Genomic DNA, 22,674 nt, shown 5'->3' with positions numbered 1-22,674 from the left:
GAAACATTCCTCTCTGCTGACTACTGAATTAACTAATAACTCTTATGCCCTAATAGTCATGTTTACATGTGGAATAGTTAGGGGTTTTGGGTGATGCTTGGTGATTTGCTTTCCATTCAGCAACATCTGAGAGTGGTGGGACGGGCAGATAGACTGTTATGTAGGGATGGCAGAGCAGTGAGATATGCACTGACTCTCCGTCCCTTCCGTCTCCCTCCCTTGCCTGCTTGATTAAGGAAATCTGTAGGTGCTTCTGGATTGTTAGCACTGTGAAAACAAGGGCTTTCACTTTCTCAAATCCAATGACTTAACTTGGAAATTGTCTTTCTAAGGAAATGAAGGGAGATACAAAGATAGGGCCACTACTTAGCTGTACTTGGTTTCCGTATAAGAAAGAAGCAGCATCTGGGATGCCCACAGCCATGCACACATGATCCTCCTAGGTCCGTGTCCACTGCTGCAGCTCACACGGGTGTGTCTGAGCTAGTTTGGGTACTGCTTGCTGGGTAGTTACACGGAGCCACTCAGAGCTCAGCAAGGAGCAGATCAAGCAGTTGGACTTCTACCTCCTGCAGACCTTCACAGTCACAGTCGCATGATACCTCGCACAACTACTCCAAGATGACTCTGCTATATAAAACCAAGCTTTTATTTTGTGGGCTTTCTGTAATTTATTAATATGTTGGCCTGCTTCTACCCCTTCCCCTCACTTTTATGGCAGATGTGGTAAAGAAGCAGATCTTGGTGATGCCTTTTTATTGTTCTCTACTCTTTTGAAGAGAACAGCAAACTATGATTGCTTGCCTAATATTTATATTTAAAAAAATAAATTGTCTATATCAGATGCCATCTACTCAAAATCATCATAAACTGTGGTCATTAGTAGAACTGCATGTGTGTTACTTTGCTACTATATTTTATTTAAAGTTGTGTTTTCCTTTTGCCTGTAAGAATAACTTAATAAATCTAAAATTTACTTAATTGCAAATAGAAAAACAGAAAAACAAATCTAATGCCTTCTCCATCTTCCTCTTGGTAGATCTCTAGACTTGTCACTGTAATATTTAGTGCCTCTTGATAACAAACAACCTTTTTTGTGTGTGTGTCAAATGATCGGGGCCAATAGCTCTATACATTAGCTTCAGTCAGTGAAAGGAAGGGTTATGGAAATGCTGTTCCCAACTTCACTAATAAGCCTACTCCTTAGAGGAGCCCTTCTCAGAAAGAAGCGTTCAGGTAATGGCTTGTACAAATAGTGTTAAGTGTAATGTAAAGAAAGACTTATAAACATGGCATCTGAACCATTGATCACATCTGCATCTTTGGGAAGAACACTTGTGAGGAAGCCCCTAGATCAAAGGCAGTGGCACCCTTCTCTAGTAAAGCTAAGATGCAAAAAGAGCCAGGCCATGGTGCTTGTAAGTATAGTTAGTAGGTAAAAAAAAAGAAAGGAAACTGAGTTTTTGTAATTTCCCCAAAGAAACTGGAACTCGAGACATTCATCAAAACTTTCTAGATAATAGTACAATCCATGAAAAATATTCACAACAACAAGAGCAACAGAAGATAAAATGAAGGTCAAACATACAATTAGATCCCTATATTATCATTTTGTTTGTGTATTTGTCAAGATGAATTCTTGGAAACGGCAAAGTCTGCTTGCTTAAAAAGACACTTAGACATTATATGGCATAGCCTTTGACATTGGACACACCAGTCACCTCTGCAGTACTATGGGTAGAACTGAACTGGTTGGAGTGAGTCCATTTCAATTTTAACACGTCCATTTTGGTTATTTGTCTTTAAAAACTACTTCCGAGACTCATGGACATGAAACTTGGATCGCTTCAGTGATGTAGCATCCACGTCAATCTTAAATATTGATTAGAAGTGCTTTTATGTGTGACGTAAGGCAGAAAATATTTACTTCAGAGTCTATAGAAAGGTAATCCTTATATTTCCTCAAATCTTGTAGTAATCTAGTTAACAAAATGAAAACTCCTAACATTCAGAGGTATAATAAAAATTGAAGCAGTGTCTATGAGCTTTGAGAAGCTGTTTTGTTTAGGGCTTTTTATTTTAGGTTTGAAGTGAGGAGGAAGGGGTTGAAAAAAATCCTCCAATATTTTAATTAAAGTGCCACAACATGTAAATATTGTTTTTTGCTGCAGGGATTCTAAATGTCAGTGATTCCCCTTTGTCCTTTTTTTTTTTTTTTATTAAACGAGGTAATCCACTCTTTATATCCATCTTGTCATCTCCACTAGCAAGAGGAAAAAAAAGGCGGCCATATGGCTACATTGTTTTGTGCCTTTGTTTCTTTTTCTTTATGATTAAAATATTATCACTGAGATGGTAAGTTCTTACTATAAACATTATGCCATGGTCTTCATAGATAGCTCTCGCTGAAAAACTCTGAGCTGAGATTTAACATCGATAGTTTGTGTCCAAAAGAAATTGAAGAAAATTCTGGTAGTCATTTTGAACCAGTAGACCTCTTTTTCTGCCAAAGATTTTTGTGCTTCTTTTAATTTGACATCTGTCGTGGTTTAACCCCAGCCAGCAACTAAACACCACGCAGCCGCTCACTCACTCCCCCCCACTCAGTGGGATGGGGGAGAAAATCGGGAAAAGAAGCAAAACCCGTGGGTTGAGATAAGAACGGTTTAATAGAACAGAAAAGAAGAAACTAATAATGATAATGATAACACTAATAAAATGACAACAGCAATAATGAAAGGATTGGAATGTACAAATGATGCACAGTGCAATTGCTCACCACCCGCCGACCGACACCCAGCCAGTCCCCGAGCGGTGAATCCCTGCCCCCCCCCACTTCCCCGTTCCTAAACTGGATGGGACGTCACATGGTATGGAATACACCGTTGGCCAGTTTGGGTCAGGTGCCCTGGCTGTGTCCTGTGCCAACTTCTTGTGCCCCTCCAGCTTTCTCACTGGCTGGGCATGAGAAGCTGAAAAATCCTTGACATTAGTCTAAACACTACTGAGCAACAACTGAAAACATCAGTGTTATCAACATTCTTCACATACTGAACTCAAAACATAGCACTGTACCAGCTACTAGGAAGACAGTTAACTCTATCCCAGCTGAAACCAGGACAACATCCCTGTAAATCATGTTGAGCTTGACAGTTTGCAGTATCTGATCGATATTTTTCTGTTGATATTTTTAATTAAGAAATCAAATTAAATACTTGATCATTCATTTTAATGCAGTGTAATCCAATACACGCATTAGCCAGCTACAACATGTTACGAGCTCTCATTATTCTCTGAGAGTGTGTTGAAGGTAAGATGGGTCCATTCTTTTCAGTCTGAATAATACATGTTTATGAAAGTCTAGAAATGACTCAGGCTTTATATATATTCACTTGATGAACTGTGATGGTCTATGAAGTGAATAATACATCATCAGACTCCTCCATTTCTGCTGAAGAATTTCAGTACTACATACTGCAGCAGGACTGCAACTTTCATCCTAATAGTGAATAATTACACATATCAGACATTGTATACTGAAATACACACAGTCAGATAAATTAAAGATGAGGGTTCTTCAGCATTGTGGGTTATAAACAAGATCTATAACCTTATTGAGTGCAGCTGTGGCTCTAGATAAGTGGTGTAGGCACACATCAGGTCTGCAGCGATGTTGATATTTTGTGTCTGTTGAATTTATCTGAATGGAAATCTTACAAAATAGAGTTTGAAATGTCCAACTGAAGTGTGCCAATACCTGCAGGATTTGCCCCAGGAAGTCAGGATTCTCAGAAGTGTATGAGTTTGTCAAAAACACATAGGTTAGCCATTTCTTAATACATTTTTAAATGTTAACCCCTTCAGAGCTAGTTTATATTTTATCAAAGGTTGTTCACCCTCGTCCTTTCAGTGCTAGCCAGGGCATTCCTGCCAATACAAGTCTATTCATGCTGTGATTATAAAATCTTTCCTTTGCCATTTGCAGATAATCAGCATTGCTGTGATATGCACGATATTCTCAACATGAGCTAACAGGAATGTTGTGAATACCACAGTAACGTCTATAACTTGTAATTCTAGAAAGTAAAGCCTCTGTAATACTGGTGATACTGATGATATTAAGTATTGCTCTTAATCCACTCATTGCACGGGAGATTTGGGCAGGATTGTGGCGTACTGAATTGCATGCTGTTAGATAGGGCTACAGCTGCGGAAACATTGCGCATTTGTATTCTCAGTACTTGGTTCTGACTTGGTCTTGGCTGAGGATGATTCAGTAATACACTACCTATGCGGTTTTCCTTTTCTTATTCTTTTTAAATGAGAAGACAACTATATTTTTAATGCAATTTCACATGTGTTCAAGGAGTGCTGTAATAGCCACAAAAACGTATTAGAGGGCAAAGAAGGGCAAAGATATACATAAAAATACTTGAAACTCATGCCCCCCCCCCCCCCCCCCCCCAGGTTAGTAAGGTAGTCTCATTCAGTATTACGCTTCTTCAGATTTGAATCTATGTATTTCATTAATTGGAGTGGCACACTTTTGAGCTTGACTTTTACAAAGAAGGCAGTGAATGTATTTGATATTTGTTGCTCTGAGAAGTTTTCTGTTTGTTGTCCGTGTCCCACCAATGGTGTTACATTTATTATAGGGTAGAATGAAGCAAAACTTGCATATGACATATGAAAAGCATATAAATACATACAAAAGCATATATATTTCATATATGAAATAGTCCATAATTCAGGGCTGGTTATATGCAGCTTTTATTATTTTTGAGCCCTAATGTTCACTATGGCGTATAGGATATTGTTGTCACTGCCAGTATTTTCATAAATACAAAAAATTGTAAAAGAGCCTCAAGAGATCAGCTGTTCATCTGCCTTTCTTAATATTTTGTTGTTATAGGCTTGGATGTCACTGTCCAGTGATACTCCATTCTTTTGTATTGTCAACCCATCTTCTGTTCTCTCTTTCCAAATATGGATTAGGCTTTTTGACAGTTTTGAACACATCTTTTCCTTTTAAGTCTTTCTATTCTGTTTTCTTGGGTTTGGTCCTTATTATCATGTGAGAGTTCATATCCTTTATTTGGTCCTAGCTTTTCGTCTCATTTTCACTTCCCAGACCCATATTTATTTCTGCTCTTACAACTCTCCACGTCTCTCTCTTTCAGTACTTTCAGCACCTGTTCTCTTTAAGGCTACCAAAAATAATCAGTCTACAAGACATTTTTACTCATTAAACTGCAGAAACCTGGTTGATCAATTAACTGTCAATGATTCTTATGGCTGAATGCGTTCTTGAAATAAATACACCAGGGCCCATATGGAGCCCAGCACCATATTGTGACAAGAGAATTTTTTTTGGTGAATGTTTTCTTTCTTATTAAAAAAAATATATCCAGGATAGACTAAAAATAGTACTTTTTCTATATATTTTACAAAACAATACATTATGTTGTTCCCTGCTGTTCAATACAATGTGAGGGCTGAAACAGACTAATTTTTGTGTCTTTTCCTCATGTGTATTCTTACGTCCCAGTCCAACAACTTTCTTGCTGAAAAGTTTATTTCACATTAAAATCAGAAAATAGAAAATTCCCCAAACATTTTTTATTTCAAAATCTATTGTATTTTTACTTCATTTAAGCTATTCACAGACAAGTACTGATTACTCTCATGTATATATGCTTTTTATTTTCCTTTTTGGGCTTTTTCACCTGGTTCAGTAGGAACCGGACTGATTGTCAACAAGTGCTTTCAAACCATGCCTTGCCATGAATTTCAAGTAAATTCAGTAGTGTACATGCCATTGTTCTGCATAGTAACATTGTTGCATTTTCACCATTAACAAACCTTTGTATTATGTCTGACACGTAATGCCTTTTCTGTTATCCTTTTCTGTATGAGCTGCCTTGTCGCTTCAGGTTATTCCTAATTTTGTCTGATTTAATTCAGTTTTCTTCCAGGCAGAATTTATTTTGACTTCTAGGTGCTGCAGTCAGTCAGTTAATACAATGCATTTTCCTCATTATGGCTTTTTGCAGTTGGTTTTACATTTAGTATTTTAGGGACTTCACTCAATTGTGTTATTTTTGTTTTGAGTTTTCTAGATGTCCAAGTTAAGATCTTTTGTGTTTTAGTTTTAGTAAGCAAGTTCTGTGATTCTTAACCTGAAAGACACCTTACCTTAAAAACAATAGTAATAGAAGACTTATATTCTCTGGTCATGTCCTGTAGTTTAGCCCTGAAAAGAAGATTATTTGCATGGACTCATCACCACTGACTAAACAATAGCCATGTTAATAATATTTTTCTTGCTTAGAAAATATGGTTTTTATTATCTTCATAAGTGCTTCTTGTCTTGTTTTTGTGCACCATTCCAAACTATGGGAAAGTCTCTCACAAGCTCTTGATTTAATTCGTCTTGCAGAGGATCTCATTCCTCATGTAAATAATTTGTGGTTGGAATAAGAGCTTGATTGATGTTTATGTTTTGGAAATTTTAACAATTAGCTGGCAATCTGGTCATTTATGTCATTGAATTCCATTTTTGGAAAGTCATGTGTACCAAAAAATCAGCTTCACATCTCTTTATTTTTAATACTCAGTACCACAGTAAAGGGCTTAAATCAAGGTTATGATCCCCTTGCAGTAGATGGTACCTTAAATAGCAGACAGGAAAACTCAACAGAAAGTTTGGCATGAACGCAACAAACCCCTTGTTTTGCCACACTTGGAGGTTTCAAGCAATGTTTTCTGCTGCTGCCTCTGTCCCTGACTGAACTGGCACTGTGCCCATAAGTCTAAAAACCTCCAAGGGATGAGAGAAGTGTACATAGTGATACTTGTCGTCTCCAGAATCATATAAGCCAAGTGAAACTGAGAATTTTCCCATTTTCAGCATCAGGTCTGAAGTCCTCTATCAAGTCAATTAAACCAATGTAAATAGTTAGCTGTTTTGCAGAATCTTGCACACACCCCCACCATCATTTTATGCTCTAGAGGTGTGAAATTCTGCCTACAAAAATCCATTTTATTTTCATCCCATACTTTAGTGACAAACAGAAGCTGGGGAAATCCACTCAGCTGCCTGTCAGATGGGAAGATTCAGTCCACCCTGTCGGTGTCTGCAGATTCATGTGCTAGAAACTGCATCTGCGAAACAGTGCACAGGGATTGGGATTCCCTACTCTCTGTGTAGCTGAAATGGCCCATCATTTCCACCTTTGTTAGCTGTCTGCGATATTAAATGTCATCTTTCACATGTATTTAAGTTTCTGTAGCCTACTGTATATAAACAGTATTGCATGCATATGTATAGTGGTGTAAAAAAATGATTTGCAAAACCTAATGATTCAACCTTTTTATTAAAAATACTACTTTTTGATCATATTAGCAAATAATAGCTTTAAGATGAATATATTTACTAAAAATTAGTATTCAAAGCATGGCATATATACTTTTGTTATGTTTCAAACTCAGACATCAAACAGGATGTTTAATTTCTAGCAACATCTCTAAAAAGATTCAAACCTTACCTCTAATGTAATAAATCAAGTTACTTTATTTTGACAATTGAATTCTGTCACACAGGCAATAGTAATCATGACATTGAAGTTACCTTTATGTGTTTTGTTTTGTTTTGTTTTAATTTCCTCTCTATTACTTTGAAAAATAGTTAATAGTTTTTAAGTTGTATTTGGAAGGAGCAACTTTTCATCTGCTGAGAATCTGTATGCTAAATTTCAAGCCAAAGTGAATTTTCTTTCTGTACTGTCTGATCTTGTGTCTTTGAAGTCCGTGTGGAAGGGATCTTGCTGATTTCAGAGCTCTTAGGCTCAGGCCCAGAGGTTAAACCCTGTAAAAAGAGGAGGGGTGGAAGGAGCTGTCAAAATGTGATTGAAATATATGGCTGAATTACGAGCTTCAGCTCCAGTGAGGTTGTTTGGCAGCATATGTATTTAGGGGCTTAACCTAAAGTTAAAGGTCCTGTTTTTCAAACTCGTGCAGCTGCAGTTACCAACATGGGCTCAGATATAGGAAAGCGTAGCTCTGAACATAGAGAAACACCCCTTTCTTTTTCTGTGGACAGCTTATTTGATCACTGGAATGACATGTTGGCTTTTATCTCTGCTCATAAGTAGCCATTCTGCTTTCACAGAGCCGAAGTGCCAAACCCGGACTGTTGCCCTCTTTCTTTTTCCTTTTCATAAACATAATGACAAAGGATGAAGCACGTCACTCCCTCAGTTGGTCTTGCAAAGCCAGCCTTAAAAGCATGGAAACTGTCATATAGAGTTGACTTGAAATGCTGTAAAATAAAAATAAAGCAAGCTAGTTTCAGCTTGGCTTAAGATGAGACATTTGAGTCCTAAACATTGATCTGGTCTGTGACGTTTTTGAGCTATGGCCATAGCATCCGTTTTAGTTTGAGTAAAGAAAAACTTAATGTGATTTTTTGTCTGAGCAATAAGTAAAGGGAAAAGGTATTTCTCTAAGTCTTGTTCTCAGCAAGCAAGCATTGCTTATGATGCTCTTTCTTTCTCCCTCCGCACCCCCTCCTCCTGCAGAATCACATCGGGAATTCCTTCACAGGCCTGCATCTGGATACGTGCCAGAGGAGATCTGGAAGAAAGCTGGTAAGACTGTTTAAAAACACCAGCTTAGTCTTCTGGCAGCTGTGTGCAGTTGTTAATGCACTGATGTGAGGAATGGGGGGGGGGGGGGGGGGGGGGGGGGGGGGGAGAAAAGGGGGAAAAAAGGGCTTACTAGTAACAAGAAGAAATTGTGTTTAATAATCTTAAACTGAACTGATTGGGACATGAAATAATCTTTATAATAGAATCATCTGCTGCTATAGTTAGGGGGATATCAGCACTTCCATTAAGGACCCCTATTTTCAGGGGTTATAATGGTTTCAGACTGAAACTTGATATGCTAAGGTTTCAGTCTGTTAGCAATTTTAAAAAAAAATTTGTGTGGGGATTTTTTTTTTTTAAGGTTCTTACCTATTTAAGGTAAGAATTCCCAAAGGAGGGGAAAAAACCTAAGTATACCTGTTGAAGAAAAACCTTCAGCTATGCAATGTAACCATTCTTAGTTTTAAAAAGATTTTGTGCCTGTCAGCCCCCAGTGAAGTCTGTGCTCGTAAACCCACAAAATTTTCAATGAAGTAAGCAAGGTTGCATCTCTGCAGCTGCTCTGGGTGGTTGCACGGGTATTGACAGCATCTTCCTCAAGCTTGGAAAGCACCATGGGCAGACGTTGTGGTTGTGCAGTTCTCTTCAACACTTTGAAGCTCTGCCTGAGCACAGGAGTTTCCTGGCGAGGATCCCATTGCGGTGCTGGAGCTAAACCTTTGCTCTTTTGACATTGATACCAGAGCTTCCTTGTTTTCAGAGGGGCCAGGAGGTAGCTCTTGAACTCCGGCGAGGTAGTTGAGCTTCTATATATACACTCATACCCCCCACCCCCACCTTTTGAACACCTGTATAACCATGAAGTCTACAGCAGCTGTCTGAGCAGGAATTAATGATTAAATGGCAAATATGCAGCAGTTCTGATGCTTTCTGATCGCATCTCCTGTAACTGCTTGCTCCTTTTTGGTGTATTTTAAACTAGATACAGAGCATTCGTGTAAAAATGTTATGCTGGCATATCGTTGCATCAGACAAGTAGTTGTGGGATTTGTGTGATGTGGGTTTATTATGTGAGGTCTACATTTGCCAATATGTTAATTAATATTTTTGGAACTATTGTGTTTTCTATGAAAAATAACAAAACGATCTACATATTTTTCTTTTGTCCGAGGAAAGTGTAGCCTTTGTAACTCAATGCCCAAAAGTATTTTTATAGTTTGTTTTGCTGTATTTATGTTAACATCTTAAATGACAAATAAGAAAAAAATATGCGGTGCCAGGGAATCTCAGTAAGAGAAGCATTATTCAGTTGAATTTCAGTAACTTTATTTCTCTTGCAAAACCTAGGTTTTGACGTAGTTTGGCATATCGGGTCATTTATGACTCCTTGATGCGGTACAATAAAAGAAAAAAAGTTTCTTTGTGAGCTAGCAACACAAGTTAATGGAAGCTTTTGGCTTGAGTTATAAAATTGGATGTGCGTTCACATTGCTTATCTCCACAAACAGTAGTGTACAGGAGCTGTGACATGTCATCTTGTGAACGTATATGTCATCAGTTCCTTTGAAACAAAGTTTTTCTTTTGGTCCCATTTCCAGTCTCTATTTTCATGCTGATGTGGGTTTAAGTTAGATTCCTTTTATTAAATGAACATGCCTGTGAATTGGAGAATAAAAAAAGCCTGACTCTCTACAGGATACATACCTGTATCTGTTACTAAGAGTAGTAAAACATCAGAAAGCATACTGCTTTTCATAAATCATGGGCCTTCATTTTCAGGAGGGTGCACTAAAGTTGGAGGTCTCCACAATTTCATAATCAGTTCAAGGCAGTAAAGGTGCAATTCAGCTCTGTAAGAATAGGTCTCTAGTGCCATTTGAGATGGTCCGTAGTTTCCTGGCTGGGCTGCAACTGCCAGTCAAGAAGGCTGCAAATCTCTCACAAGTCATTTCTGCTGGCTCAGTGTGGGTATCTTGGTATCTCAAATGTCCATAAAGACCAATGTGTAAACAGCTGAATCAAGTATGAAAGTCTGATTGGGATGCTGAATCCATTGAACTGAAAGAATTTGGCATCAAAATGGTAAATAAGCAACCTCAAAAGCATGTGAAAAAGGGATTCACTTTAAGCTTTTGGAGATTGATCGACTCCAGCGTAATTCTTGAAATATACCAAGTTAAGTACATGCTTTTGTGACTGTTGGAGCAAGCACATGGTATGCAGCACCTTGTGAATTAAAGCCATGTGAGCCCAATTCATTTTCACACATCAGTAGAAAGGAGTCATCAGTGCCCTGATTCACCTCATTGAATTGTGGATATGGAGTTGAAGAGTCCAAGCCACGTTCTTGGTGTCCCTCAGTAGTCAAGAGAGAGACAGGCACGTGAAGAGGATCAGTCAGATGATAGGTTGGGTGACTTGCTCTCTGAAAAAACCTATTTCCCTTTATTAAATACTGAGGAGATCCCAGGGCCACAGTGGGCTGCTGCCTTAGCTTCTTTCTCTGTCACGAGGAATCTGTCTTCCAGCCATCCCCTGTCACTTAGCAAGGCCTACTGTTCATGGCAATCCAGATGGAAGCGCTAGAGTTACCAAGCAGGTGTGGAATGACCATACTTTCTCACACAAAGACAATAAGGCCCCTGCACGTTCTCCAGGGTAGTCCTGAGAAAGAGGTGGTGCATTTTGGGGTATGAGACAGATAACTCATGTCACCAATGGCCAATGGCCTTCTTTGCCAGGGTCAGCCTGAGAGTGAGATGATGCAAAATGTCATGGTGGCACAGGACTGCACCCCTGCCCACCACCTTTCTCTTCTCGTCATGTGGACCGAGTGTGCCCATGATGTGAGGGAGGTGACAAGGGGCTGGCTGGTGAATCATCACGTTGGGTTATATACAGCAGTGAATGATGAGCTGAGTACCAATCCTGAGTCAGCTCCAAGGACCTCTGATCACTCTGAGTAACGCCTATTCCACCCAGGCTGTTTGTTCCCTGGAGCTTCTTTCATGAGTTAGCGCTACTCAAAGGGAAGGAAGATTTCAATTGCATTCCTAAAATGACAGAGTGAATTTATGCCAAGAATGCTTAGCATTAGTGGGAAAATGGAAGATGCAGATACATGCATCTTAGATACTTGGTTTTAAAAACTTCTGGATTTATGTTTTCTGATATTGGAGTCTAATCACTCTTCCTTTCTCTGGAAATGCAGAGAAGAGTGCTGGTATCATTCTTGGTCTTCATAGCTCAGCACTGTCAAGGCAAATAAAATCTCCCTTCACTGTCACCCATAACTTTTCCTGCACAGATACTACAGTTTTTATTGTTACCTGAAACTATGAAGCCTGCATTCTATGTCTATAAAATACCTGTAGGTAGTGAAAACATTTATTTTGAGTAGATGTGCAGAAAATCAATGATATGAAATTTTGTCTAGTTTATTTGGGTGTTCATGAGTTCATAATAAATGGAAATAATGGTGGTGCATTGTGACCAAAACCCCCAACATATTTTAACTATTTGTTTTCACACTTAGTATAGCACAACACAAATTCTGTTGTCAAAGTTAATGGAAATACTAAAGTCCAATCCATAGTTTATGCCAATTAAAGAGTATCAGTCAGGCATATGGCCTTCTAAGCACTTTTAGCATCTTCACACTCTCAGAAGCTTTGCAAAAAAACTTACGCAGCAGAGAAGTTAGAATATAAGGCTCAATTTCAATATTTGGGCTGAAAAGAAGTAGATTATGTAGGATGAAAAACTATAAAATTAGAAGTCTGTAAAATGTTGGAGTATTTTGTTTGTTTTATATAATAGTTTAAACTGGTATTTCTAACCACTGCAAACACCTCAACGTAAAACTAAATTTATATGATGTAATGAAAGTGCATTATGCCATACAAAGATAATTTCTATTCGTAGCAAATACCAGCAAGAATACAGATTTTCTCAAAAGAAATCCACTTTGTTAGTAACTGCAGTTCATAGACACAAAACGTCTGTATTTAAGTTGCCTCATTTTTATGAAAATGGTAATAAAATTGCATCTGTATGTTTGCCTGTGTATATTTCTTTTCTCACGATCAGTGAATGTTTGCAGTTGGTAATAAATATTCAAGCACCTTGCAAATGTCCTACCAATTCCCTTTGCTGATCTGTGTGCGCCTGTGGGACTAGAATAGGAATGCATAATTTAAATATAAATTGCCTGATTTGCATATAGAATTAGTCTAGCTGCAGCTTTGATCGTAAGCAAAAATTATTGTCCTGTATTGCCACTTAGATAGAATTTTAATTCACCTTGAATATTCAAAGTAAATTAAGCCTTGGCTGTATGGTTGAAGGGTATGATTTTTTCCTCTCCTGAGGCTTTCCCCTAAACAACATTTATGGTAGGGTAATATAAGGGCATATTTTCAGCCTCATAAAAATAAAGGCATAAGTTTTATCTCTAAGTTCCCCCCGCCCCCCAACTTCACTTGAAACACCTCTTGCAGACATGCACGTGCATTGACACACACACACACAAACACAGAGTAATAGAACTCTTCTTTCATTTTAATTAATTCCATTTTAGTCAGTACGTGGCTTAAAGTTAAGTCTTTATTTCAATTTGCTTAATAACTGACAATGGAGACTTCATGTAGTCAATTTTTTTTAAATAACAAGTGCAGAGCTATGAGACATAACTCAAGAGAGTTATTGACTTAGTATCTGTATGTAAGAGTTTGGTCTATGTACATGTGCATGCACACAAATGCATGGGCTAAATACATGGACTAAAACCCGTAACACAGTTGTAATACTTAGATTTTAATCTACAGGAAAACATTTTTATAGAAATCTATGTTTTTAATTAAACAGAACATTTAATTAAGGTGGTTTTTAAGTGGATGAAACAATTAAGTGCAAACACTTGAATGAAACATGTCATAATTAGTTTTAATAGAGTGTTAATTGGTACTAGGTTTGCCAAGTTAATAATTACTGCTTATTAAATTTTCAATTAATCATTGTCATTTTGCTTTGAATAAAGATGAAAATTAGATAAACTAATTCAGGGGGAGGATGGTTTCCTTGTTAATTAGAGCAGTTAATTAAAAAAAAAAAAGAAATTACTTGTTTTAGTTGTCAATTAAAAGACTGTTCATTAGTAAAATCTTTGCACTCTTCCTGCATCAAAACCCAAATAACTAATTTGTGACAATCCATGTTTTCCGGAATAAAAGATATGATGCCAGTATATACCGAAGAAACGGCTCATGCTGACTTAGTTATTTTACAAGAAGCATGAAGGTTTCAATTCAATGAAGCAGTGTGCCCCTGCTCAGTGTTAATTGTGCACTGAAACCTTGCTGGCTGTAGTGTGCTCAAGAGCTCTGCGGAGCCAGGAAGTCAAGTCTTCACAGTGTAAACATGGGTTTGAAGGAGAGATCAAGAGGTCAAATGAACGTTCATAAACAAATTTTAATTTTGGCTCGTAAAATTATATGTCCAGGAAAAGATATTAGACCAGCGATTTAAGTTTTTTAAATAAACTCTTGGGGTTTTTTTAACTTCATGTATTTATTCGTTAACGTATGGGGAAAAAATTCGTTAATGACTATAAATTCTGTCTTAATTTCCAGAGCTTAAAGACACATTTTTGAAAAAGTCTGTAATATTATGTCTTAAATAATAATTCTTGCCAAACATATTCATAAGTCTGGTGTGCTGCAAAACCAATTTTCCAAGTAAAATGTTCAAAAAGGTCACAAAAATAACGCGCCAGAGATCTGAAATGTCTGTACTTAAAGAAGTACTGAGTGTGAATCAAAATAGCAGGAATTGTCGCAAGTGTTAGAGGCTTTGGTGATGGGGCGGTAAAGGAGCACCTGGGTGGTCTTGAAGAGTCTTGAGAAACCAGGTTCCTCTGTGCCCTTCTACTCAAAATGAAGACTCTCAATATCATAGAGTATCTGCGGCATTTCATGCATCAGTTCTGTGTAACCCTGCACCAAACGTCCTGTGCTGACGAGGATTTCTGCCCTCCTTTGTAGAGGAAGCTGTCAACGAAGTAAAGCGTCAGGCGATGGCCGAGTTGCAGAAGGCAGTGTCGGAGGCAGAGCGGAAAGCTCACGACATGATCACTTCAGAGAGAGCCAAGATGGAGCGCACTGTTGCCGAAGCCAAGCGCCAGGCTGCAGAGGATGCACTAGCTGTTATCAATCAGCAGGAGGATTCAAGTGAGGTAAGGTCTTTGCTGGGCAGGCATCACCTGTGGCTGCAAACCATAGGTGTAACTGAGCTAGCTTTAATCTGGCACAGGCTATTCAGTGACAGTGACACGGGAATAGCAGTGCCCGCTATTAACTGTTTGCACAGTTGCTTTGGACGCGTATGTGAGGCACATGCGGAGCTCCAAATTTTTCTTGGCTGTGTTGTAATCGGAGCCTGAAATAGCTAGTGAACTTGAGTTGTGTTCTCACCTTTTAACTGCTGTTCAGGGTTACATATAATGCACACATTTCTGTTCTAATTTAGCTTTCAAGTAGCTTTATTTTAAAGCTCTTCAAACTGCCATATTGAATAGATAACAAGATTGCTTGGTGGAAAATATTTCACACTGAAATCTGATTTAAACAAAGAAAAGATTCATTTAAGAGATTGTAGAGCAAGGTGGCTAAAAGCTTGTCTGGGGAAAGTTTTGGATGTAGAAGTGATGAGCAAAAGATGATGGTTCCTGTAGGACAGAATGTGAATGTAGATTTCCAAGTGTTTCCTGATTTTGAATGTGCTGCTGTGGCTGCAAGGAATATTTGAGAGTCGAGGAGTGGGCAAACAGTGTTTGGAAGGAGGAAAAAATAGACTGAAAAGAGAACAAAGAGTAAAACAAGAATAAGTATGTTAAGCCTTGATTTACTTTCAGACCTGAGAGTGGAAGCCTTGAATTGCTGCAGTACGGGACGTCCAGCAGCACCACTAGTTGGAAGCTGGGAGAGAAAGAGCAGCATGTGTTTGACCAGCGCTGCAGCAGTCTAGATAGCAATTAAATTTTACATCCGTTACAGAAAAACAACATCCTAAGTTAAAACTGCCCTTAAAAACAGACATGACAAAGAAGTGACATCAGTTAAAAGTTACTTCTATATAATCTTCATCTCTCAAGGCCACTGAAATGAAAGAACATTACTTTCATGAAGTATTTATTGTTCTTGTACTAAGATCTTGGCTGTAGTAAACCCACTTTTCAATATAAATTCTAAATGGCAGGGAGTTAGAAAAAAGATTAGATAGCAGTACCTGTTGTGTGGGGACATCTGTTTGTGTATGCTAGTGTCAAAGCACTTTTCATGGGGTGGATGGGCAGCGTTGTAGAAGAGTCACTTAAGTTGAAAGATGCAGATGAGCTAGCTGCAGCATGCTGAGAAAACTGGCAAAAATCACAAGCAGATAAGTCAGTGGCATGCTGCAGTATGCATCCATAATTTGAGGGAGCGTAAGATTTTAATTCATACCAGGCTTCTCTGGAGATGAAAGACCATTGTGGGATCACTGAATGCCCAGAGTTTCTCCTTAATGTGTAGCAGATGAATAACAAGGAGACAAAAGGAATTGATTTTCAGCATCTGAAAGTTTCTCAGGAAGAAAGGGACTACGGGAAGTGTACATACCCTTTAAGTACTAACTGTTCCATTGTAGATTAAATGAGACATAAATTCAATTTATTGGCATTTTGTATCTGAGATACTCGAGGACATTTTTCCTGCACTATGTTCACAGAGAGGGCGTTTGTCTGACTTAGCATCATTAAAGAGGTGTCATTTTGTGTGTGTATATGTACAAGAGACTTCTATTGTTAAAACCAAAATTCCAAAGGTAAATGCCTTTGGAGGAAGCAGCAAATTAAATCTGTTTAGTGAACTGATACAGTGTAGGCAGGACAGAGGAAGTACTTATGTGCCAATACACACAGCCCATTCTTCCACAAGCAAATGTGCATCCAAAGGAACATGTAGAGAGTTTGTGTGCTGTAATTAACTCCTGAGCAGTCATAGCTCTGGAAAAAGCTGTATAACAACAGACAACTTTACTTCTTCTCCAGCAGAATTACTTACAAGGTTGTCTACTTCTTGGAAACAGGACTTTAAAAAAAGGCAAATAATTCTTTTAATTGCATTCTGATGAAATGTGGCTCATAAGGTTACGGATGTTCTCAGGGCTGTGCATCCTCAGGGAGAATACAAGCCTCCTGGACTTAGAAATGAAGTCTAGTGTCCTGGTCCTGCAGCTTTCACCCCTGTGATCATGAGTGGCACATCAGGGTGGCTGTTTTGAGGTGAAGAATGGAAGTTTTAGTAAACCTGCAGAGAGAACTCACGTTTGCTCAGTTTGTGTTTACAGGTGCTTGATTAATTGTGAAGGGAGATGACAGTGATACTTATTTGAGAGTTAGATGTGTCTATTTAGTTTTTATAATTAGTTCCTCTTCAGCTTCTAATTATGCCAGACTCCAAACATTTAGGGCAGTGCTTCTCACAATTACCTGTTAACTCTGGCTGTCCCCTTTTTTTTTTTTTTTTTTTTTTTTTTGGATAACTCCTGTAAGAATGGACCACACTTTTCCTTCATCTTTGAGGACAGAAGATCAGTTTGCCAGTGTTTGAAAAGCGTTTCTTTGAAGATGAGACCTTGTGTTGAGGAATAAAACTTCACATTTGCTTTGGTGCTCATTATCTCTCAATCTCTCTGTGAATGTTCCTCCTCATTTGTCTAGGTTGTGAGTCTCCGTAAACTTCTCTCTGTTTACAACTTTCAGCAGAATGCTTCTAGCAATGCAGATTCCTGTGTACTAAAAGCACTGGAGTAATATTTCCAGGGCTAGAATATTTCCAGTTCCAAATATGAGAAGGCTGAAGAGCAGCTTCTGCAGTCTTCCAGGTCTAGAGGAAGGCTGAACATCACTCCTCGTTTCTTATCCTTGGCAGGACATTACGCCAAGGCCTGCAAGAGAGCTCAGTATAGGCTGCTATATAATCTCCATGCAGTTCCTGACAGAGAATATTTCTCCCACGGGTGTAATTTGTTCTTTTGGCTGTTGAAACTATGAATGGAGATGGGAATTTGGCACCAGATTTCTAATGTATCAGATATAATTTTCATCTGATATGGCCACTCCCTGTCTATTGGCAAGGTTTCTCCCTTACAGCTCTTCAGTTGTTATTCAGTAAAATGCATCCTGAACCTAGCTGGGGCTTCTTGAAGCTGCTCTGGTGTGAGAACTTTGTGGCATGATTTTTACTGCAGTCTTCTCCAGACCTCAAAGTGATAACAAGTACTAAGACTAAAGTTTTTTGTAATTATTATAATTTTAAGATAATATGTAGTTTCCTCATCCAAGACCTTTCAGAGGTCTCACAAAGAGAAGTAGATTGATTTTTTTGATTTTTGTTGTTGTTGTTGTGGGGTTTTGTGGGTTTTTTTTCTATTTTTGTTTGGGGTTTTTTTGTGGTTTGTTTTGCTTTGTTTTTAACCCAGAAAAAGTAGCATCCTTGAGTGCAAGATTGTCTGCAAGAAAACAGTGAAGTAGGGCATGTTGAGCTGACTGGAGCAAAATAAAGGGAGCCGAGGACAGTGAGAGGACTAATAGGGGAGGTGTGATATTTGAAGCATCTTGACTTTTAAGAAGTGGTCTGCAATATTTTGAGAATTACCATATTACATAGTACAGTTTTAATTTCTGACCCTGACGCGATCCCTTGTTGAACTATTGTTCTTTGCTTATGTTTGAATTGTTCAATATGATTTAACTCGCAGTGCCACTGCTTCAGTGTTTGTACATTTACTTTCTAAAGATTTCCATAGTTTCTCAGGATAAGCCGTTGTGACTGAGCAGGATATGTTTATTATTTTCTGTTACCCTAATGAGAGATTTGTTGAAGATCAGCTAACAGAGCACACTGCTGTTGGAAAGCAAAAGGACAGGAGAAGGCCTACCTGTCAGCATGGCTGTTCCTGAACCACAAATTATTTCTTTACCAGTTCCTTACAGTTGGCTTGACAAAAGATGACCCATTCATCAGTAGTTGACTTGGCTGAGTACAGAAACATGTGTGAGCAGCCTACTCTTTAATGACTGCCGTGCTTGCTTTGGCTGCAATGTACTGTTGTGCAAATCAATTTTAATAGTAAGGGTGAACAGCTTAGCAAAGAAACTGGCTGCCCAGATTGTAGGGGGAAAAAAAATAATCATCAAAACATCTGTCTTTCTGCTCTGGTATAAAATGCCACTGAAAAATCTGACACTCAGTGTTCTTCCTCACTTTTGAGTAGGGTGGGGGCTGGAGAAGGAACACAAATGTTTCGGTTCTCTCTACTTAAAGCAGATGCTGACATCTGCTCAGATAAAACAAGTATGTAACTGGTCCAACACTGCTTTTAAGAGATGTGCAATGTTAGGGCTTGTTTATATTGCAGCAGTTTATGTTGTATGTGAATATCACACCTGACATTTTGAAGACAGCTGGGTTCAATCTCTGCTGACCAATCCACTGAGACCAGGACTGTGCCAGCAAACCTGATTCTGAGCATCAGATGCTGTGATTCAGGCAAGCCTAGTTTTTAGGCTGGTATTAAATTTAATACCTATGTCAGCTAATGTTTAATTTTTTGGCTGGGCATCTCTTAGAAAGTAGCACATCATCCCCTGCAGTAGTGGGTGGTACAGAGGCACCAGAGCCATGTGTTCTGCAGAGGATCAGTCCAGATGTGATGTGAATGTTGGCACTGCCCCAGATTGCTAAGCTAAGCCTTGCTAGCCAGCTTGCACGTCTCTTCCGTATGCTTCTCCCCACTTCTGTTTTCGGGATTTAGCTTCTCTCATGCTGACTTGTATGAACATAGATGTACTTCACACAATAAACAGTGGCTTGGGCAAGCCTGGAGATTTCAGTGATAGCTGTAACTTTACTAGAAACATCTAAAGTTTTGAATATCTTTGTATGGAGTGCTGCATTTTGATGCAGCGTGGGAATTTCCAAAGTACCAATGTGTTTCCCTTGCTAACAGGTCTTGGATAGAATTCATAAACAACTTTGCTGGTTTTTTTACACTGGTGTTCAGTGGCTCATACAGCTCTTGTTTATGCCACTGTGGTTTCAGTGATTTCTAGATGTTCTTTTTCTTGGGGTTAGCAGTGATAGCGTTTTGAATGCCATGGGCATTGCAGAACCAGGAAAAAACTGGGTTCTTCATACCCATCCATGCTTCCTTTCCTGGTAAACTGGGGAAATCCAGAATTTATCAAAGATGACAGAGCAGTGTTTGACACTGTATTACGGCATTTTAGAGTTCATCATCTCTTTGACATGTCACAGTCCATTTGGGTTTTTTTCTTCTTTAAGCAAGCTCTACACTGAGTCTCAGCTGGAGGTGTCAGAGGAAAGCAAATACTCAATTGTGGTTGAATATGTCAAAGATGAAAGCCATGGGATGGGCAAAATTATTGACAAGTATGTGTCCTAGTACTGGAGACCACAGAAATGGAGACCATTTGTTTTTAAGAATTTTCATGATGGCAAACAGAAGTTTCTGAGTTCTGTTGTTTGAAGATGGAAGCTTAAGTGCATGAGAATTAAGAGTCTGACCTAAGATAAGGCTCTGACCTAAGACTGATGTGCCTTGTCAGTTGAAAGAAGAGGATGAAATATGATCGGTGGCATAAATTCGGAGCGAGATTCCCATCTGGTGTAATTTAGCCCAATTTCATTGAATTAATCCATTTTCAAGGGACTGAAGTTAAATTGAATTATGTAGTCTGAGAATCTGGCCTTTTGTATAACCTCACTGTTTCACAGGAAAATCAATGCAGAGTTAAACCGTAATCCAGTCCTCCTCGTAGTTTTAGCTACATCTGGAACTCTATAAAGCAGAACCTGGAAGTGCGCTGTAGTAGGGCACTACCTAAAGACAGAGAAGATAGACCAGGAGAGGCTTTGAGAGATCTGCTACTCCCTTTCCCAATGCATGATCAACTCTAGCTGTATCATTCCTGTAAGATACCTGCTTTTCCTGTGCTTTAGTGATGGAGATTCTCCAGCGCCTCTAGGCAATTTGTGCCTGTCCTTAAAAAGAGATTTCTCATAACATCTCTTTCCAGTTTTTTTTGCAGATGTTTGATCCTGTTACTTCTCCTGGTCATCCATGTAGACATGGTCATTGACCATTTCACTGCAGTAGCCTCCAAGATGTTTGGGTTCTACCGTCCCCTCTCAGGCTACCATCTTTCCTTAGGTTTAACAGTCTGAGTTCGTTCAGTCTCTTCTCATAGCTTGTGTTTGTTGGACTTCTGATTATTCTGTCTGCCTTTCTCTGGGTTCTTCCCAAGTCTTATTTATCTTATTTGATTTACTGTGTTTGAAGTGTGTCATCCCAGACTGGACAGTACTCCAGGCTGGGTCTTGCAAATGCTAGGAGATGGAGAGTCTTAAATCAGGTGTAAAGCAGTCCATAGTTGTGCTCATACACCCTTGTATGATGATTGCCACCTTGTCACCAACATGACATTGTGGTCCCCTGTTATCTGAGATGCTGTCTACATGGTTCAGCCAGGGTGCCCCGTTTTGCTGGTACCTGCTAGAGCTTCCCAGGAGGGAAGATACCTTGAGCATGCTTAATCCCGTAGTGAGCTCAGGCTCTGTCCGTGCTATCTGAATCAAATGGAAATAGGTGAGCAGAGGCATATGAAGCACAGCCCAGGCTATTAGGTGGCATCTTGAGCCTGGCTTTTCTTCAGTAGAATTTGGGCTCTGGAGGTATCAGCCAGCAGTGTGAAGAGAAAGCATCTGCTGCCAAAGGTTGCGGCACCCGAGCCTGAACTTTACTGCTGTTTTTCACAACTTGCATGTGGGAAGGAGCAATGAGTGGCCTCAATGGTGAGGGCTGTGCAGGACAGGAGTTCTGCACGTCAAATCCAGCTACTATCGCAATGCAAGCTCCCCATGGCATGTGTGCTTGTTTATGCTAATTTGCACTGTAGTAATTTATAAATGCAGTGAGTTGTTGCATAAATGTGAGCTGTAAAATTTATTTTGAAATTCTTGTATTTTATGTGCTTTTATTCCCACAATTACACTAAAGCTGTAATGACCTGTTAAATTAGAAATAATATGTCCAATGGACAAAATCACATACCAGACAATGTAGGACACATTAAGTAATCATGTAAGGAGCCAGTTTAGAGCTTTGTCACTTCATTAAAATCTTGCACTTATGTCTCACTTTTCATGTTCTGTACAAGCTGATAGTTAATTGATGACTGTTTTATAAGAAAGTTGAACCAATACTGTTAAAATTAAATGACTGTTTTCTGACATCAATACAGATCTTGTGGTAAGATACTGCAATATCGTACGGTGGCTCTGGTCACATCTGGAGACAGTTCTGTCTGTGCAGATAGGCCTTCCCCAAAAAGGAAGCAAAATGAAGATTCCCCAGAAGTTGGCCTAATTAAAGAGATATTTGAGTAGAAAAAGTTTGACATCCTTGTAACAATTCCAGCACGATTAAAGCATGCACTTCAGTGTTGCAATCAGATATGCACAAGGGAGGGATTCCTGCACCTGGGCAGGTGCTGGCTGACTTCAGCGTTATTCCATGTGGGGAAAAGTGTCTTTTCAGAAAAGTCTGCATGGGGAGGTTTTGTACATGTGTACTTGTTTTCTGATGAGGGGATACAGGGAAATACGGGCCAAACCCAGGGCTGGCAATTTAGTTGGAATCAAATAGCTAGGAGGTCAGCAGGCATAGCAGTAGGTGGAAATTCTGTGCAAGTACAGTTGGAACAGAATTATACCACGTTTACTAGATAACAGTGCAAGCATCAAGCTGGCAAAATGAAACTTCTACAAGTATGACATGACTGTTCAGAAATATGAGTATAGCAAAAGAAGGAGAATCTAGGTATATCACAATTTATTCTCTTTCTAGTCAGCAGGATGAGGCATTGTATCTCTTTGAAATGCTAATACAAACTTGACAGGTCATT

General features: G+C 39.0%; 1 protein-coding gene across 11 annotated transcripts in view; it reads left to right on the top strand.

Annotated features, from left to right (window-relative positions):
* Positions 1–22,674, top strand: part of RUNX1T1 (RUNX1 partner transcriptional co-repressor 1) — a 114,033-nt gene that overhangs the window by 88,983 nt on the left and 2,376 nt on the right. For all 11 annotated transcript variants that reach the window (XM_052786755.1, XM_052786759.1, XM_052786756.1 and 8 more), the window contains 2 exons: positions 8,580–8,648; positions 14,690–14,880. In XM_052786755.1, the coding sequence (XP_052642715.1) occupies positions 8,580–8,648; positions 14,690–14,880 (260 nt within the window). The remainder of the gene's footprint in view (positions 1–8,579; positions 8,649–14,689; positions 14,881–22,674) is intronic.

This window comes from Harpia harpyja, chromosome 5 (genome assembly GCF_026419915.1).
Source record: "Harpia harpyja isolate bHarHar1 chromosome 5, bHarHar1 primary haplotype, whole genome shotgun sequence".
In the NCBI taxonomy this organism is placed as follows: Eukaryota; Metazoa; Chordata; class Aves; order Accipitriformes; family Accipitridae; genus Harpia; species Harpia harpyja.
This window is presented reverse-complemented; position numbering and strand designations above follow the sequence as displayed.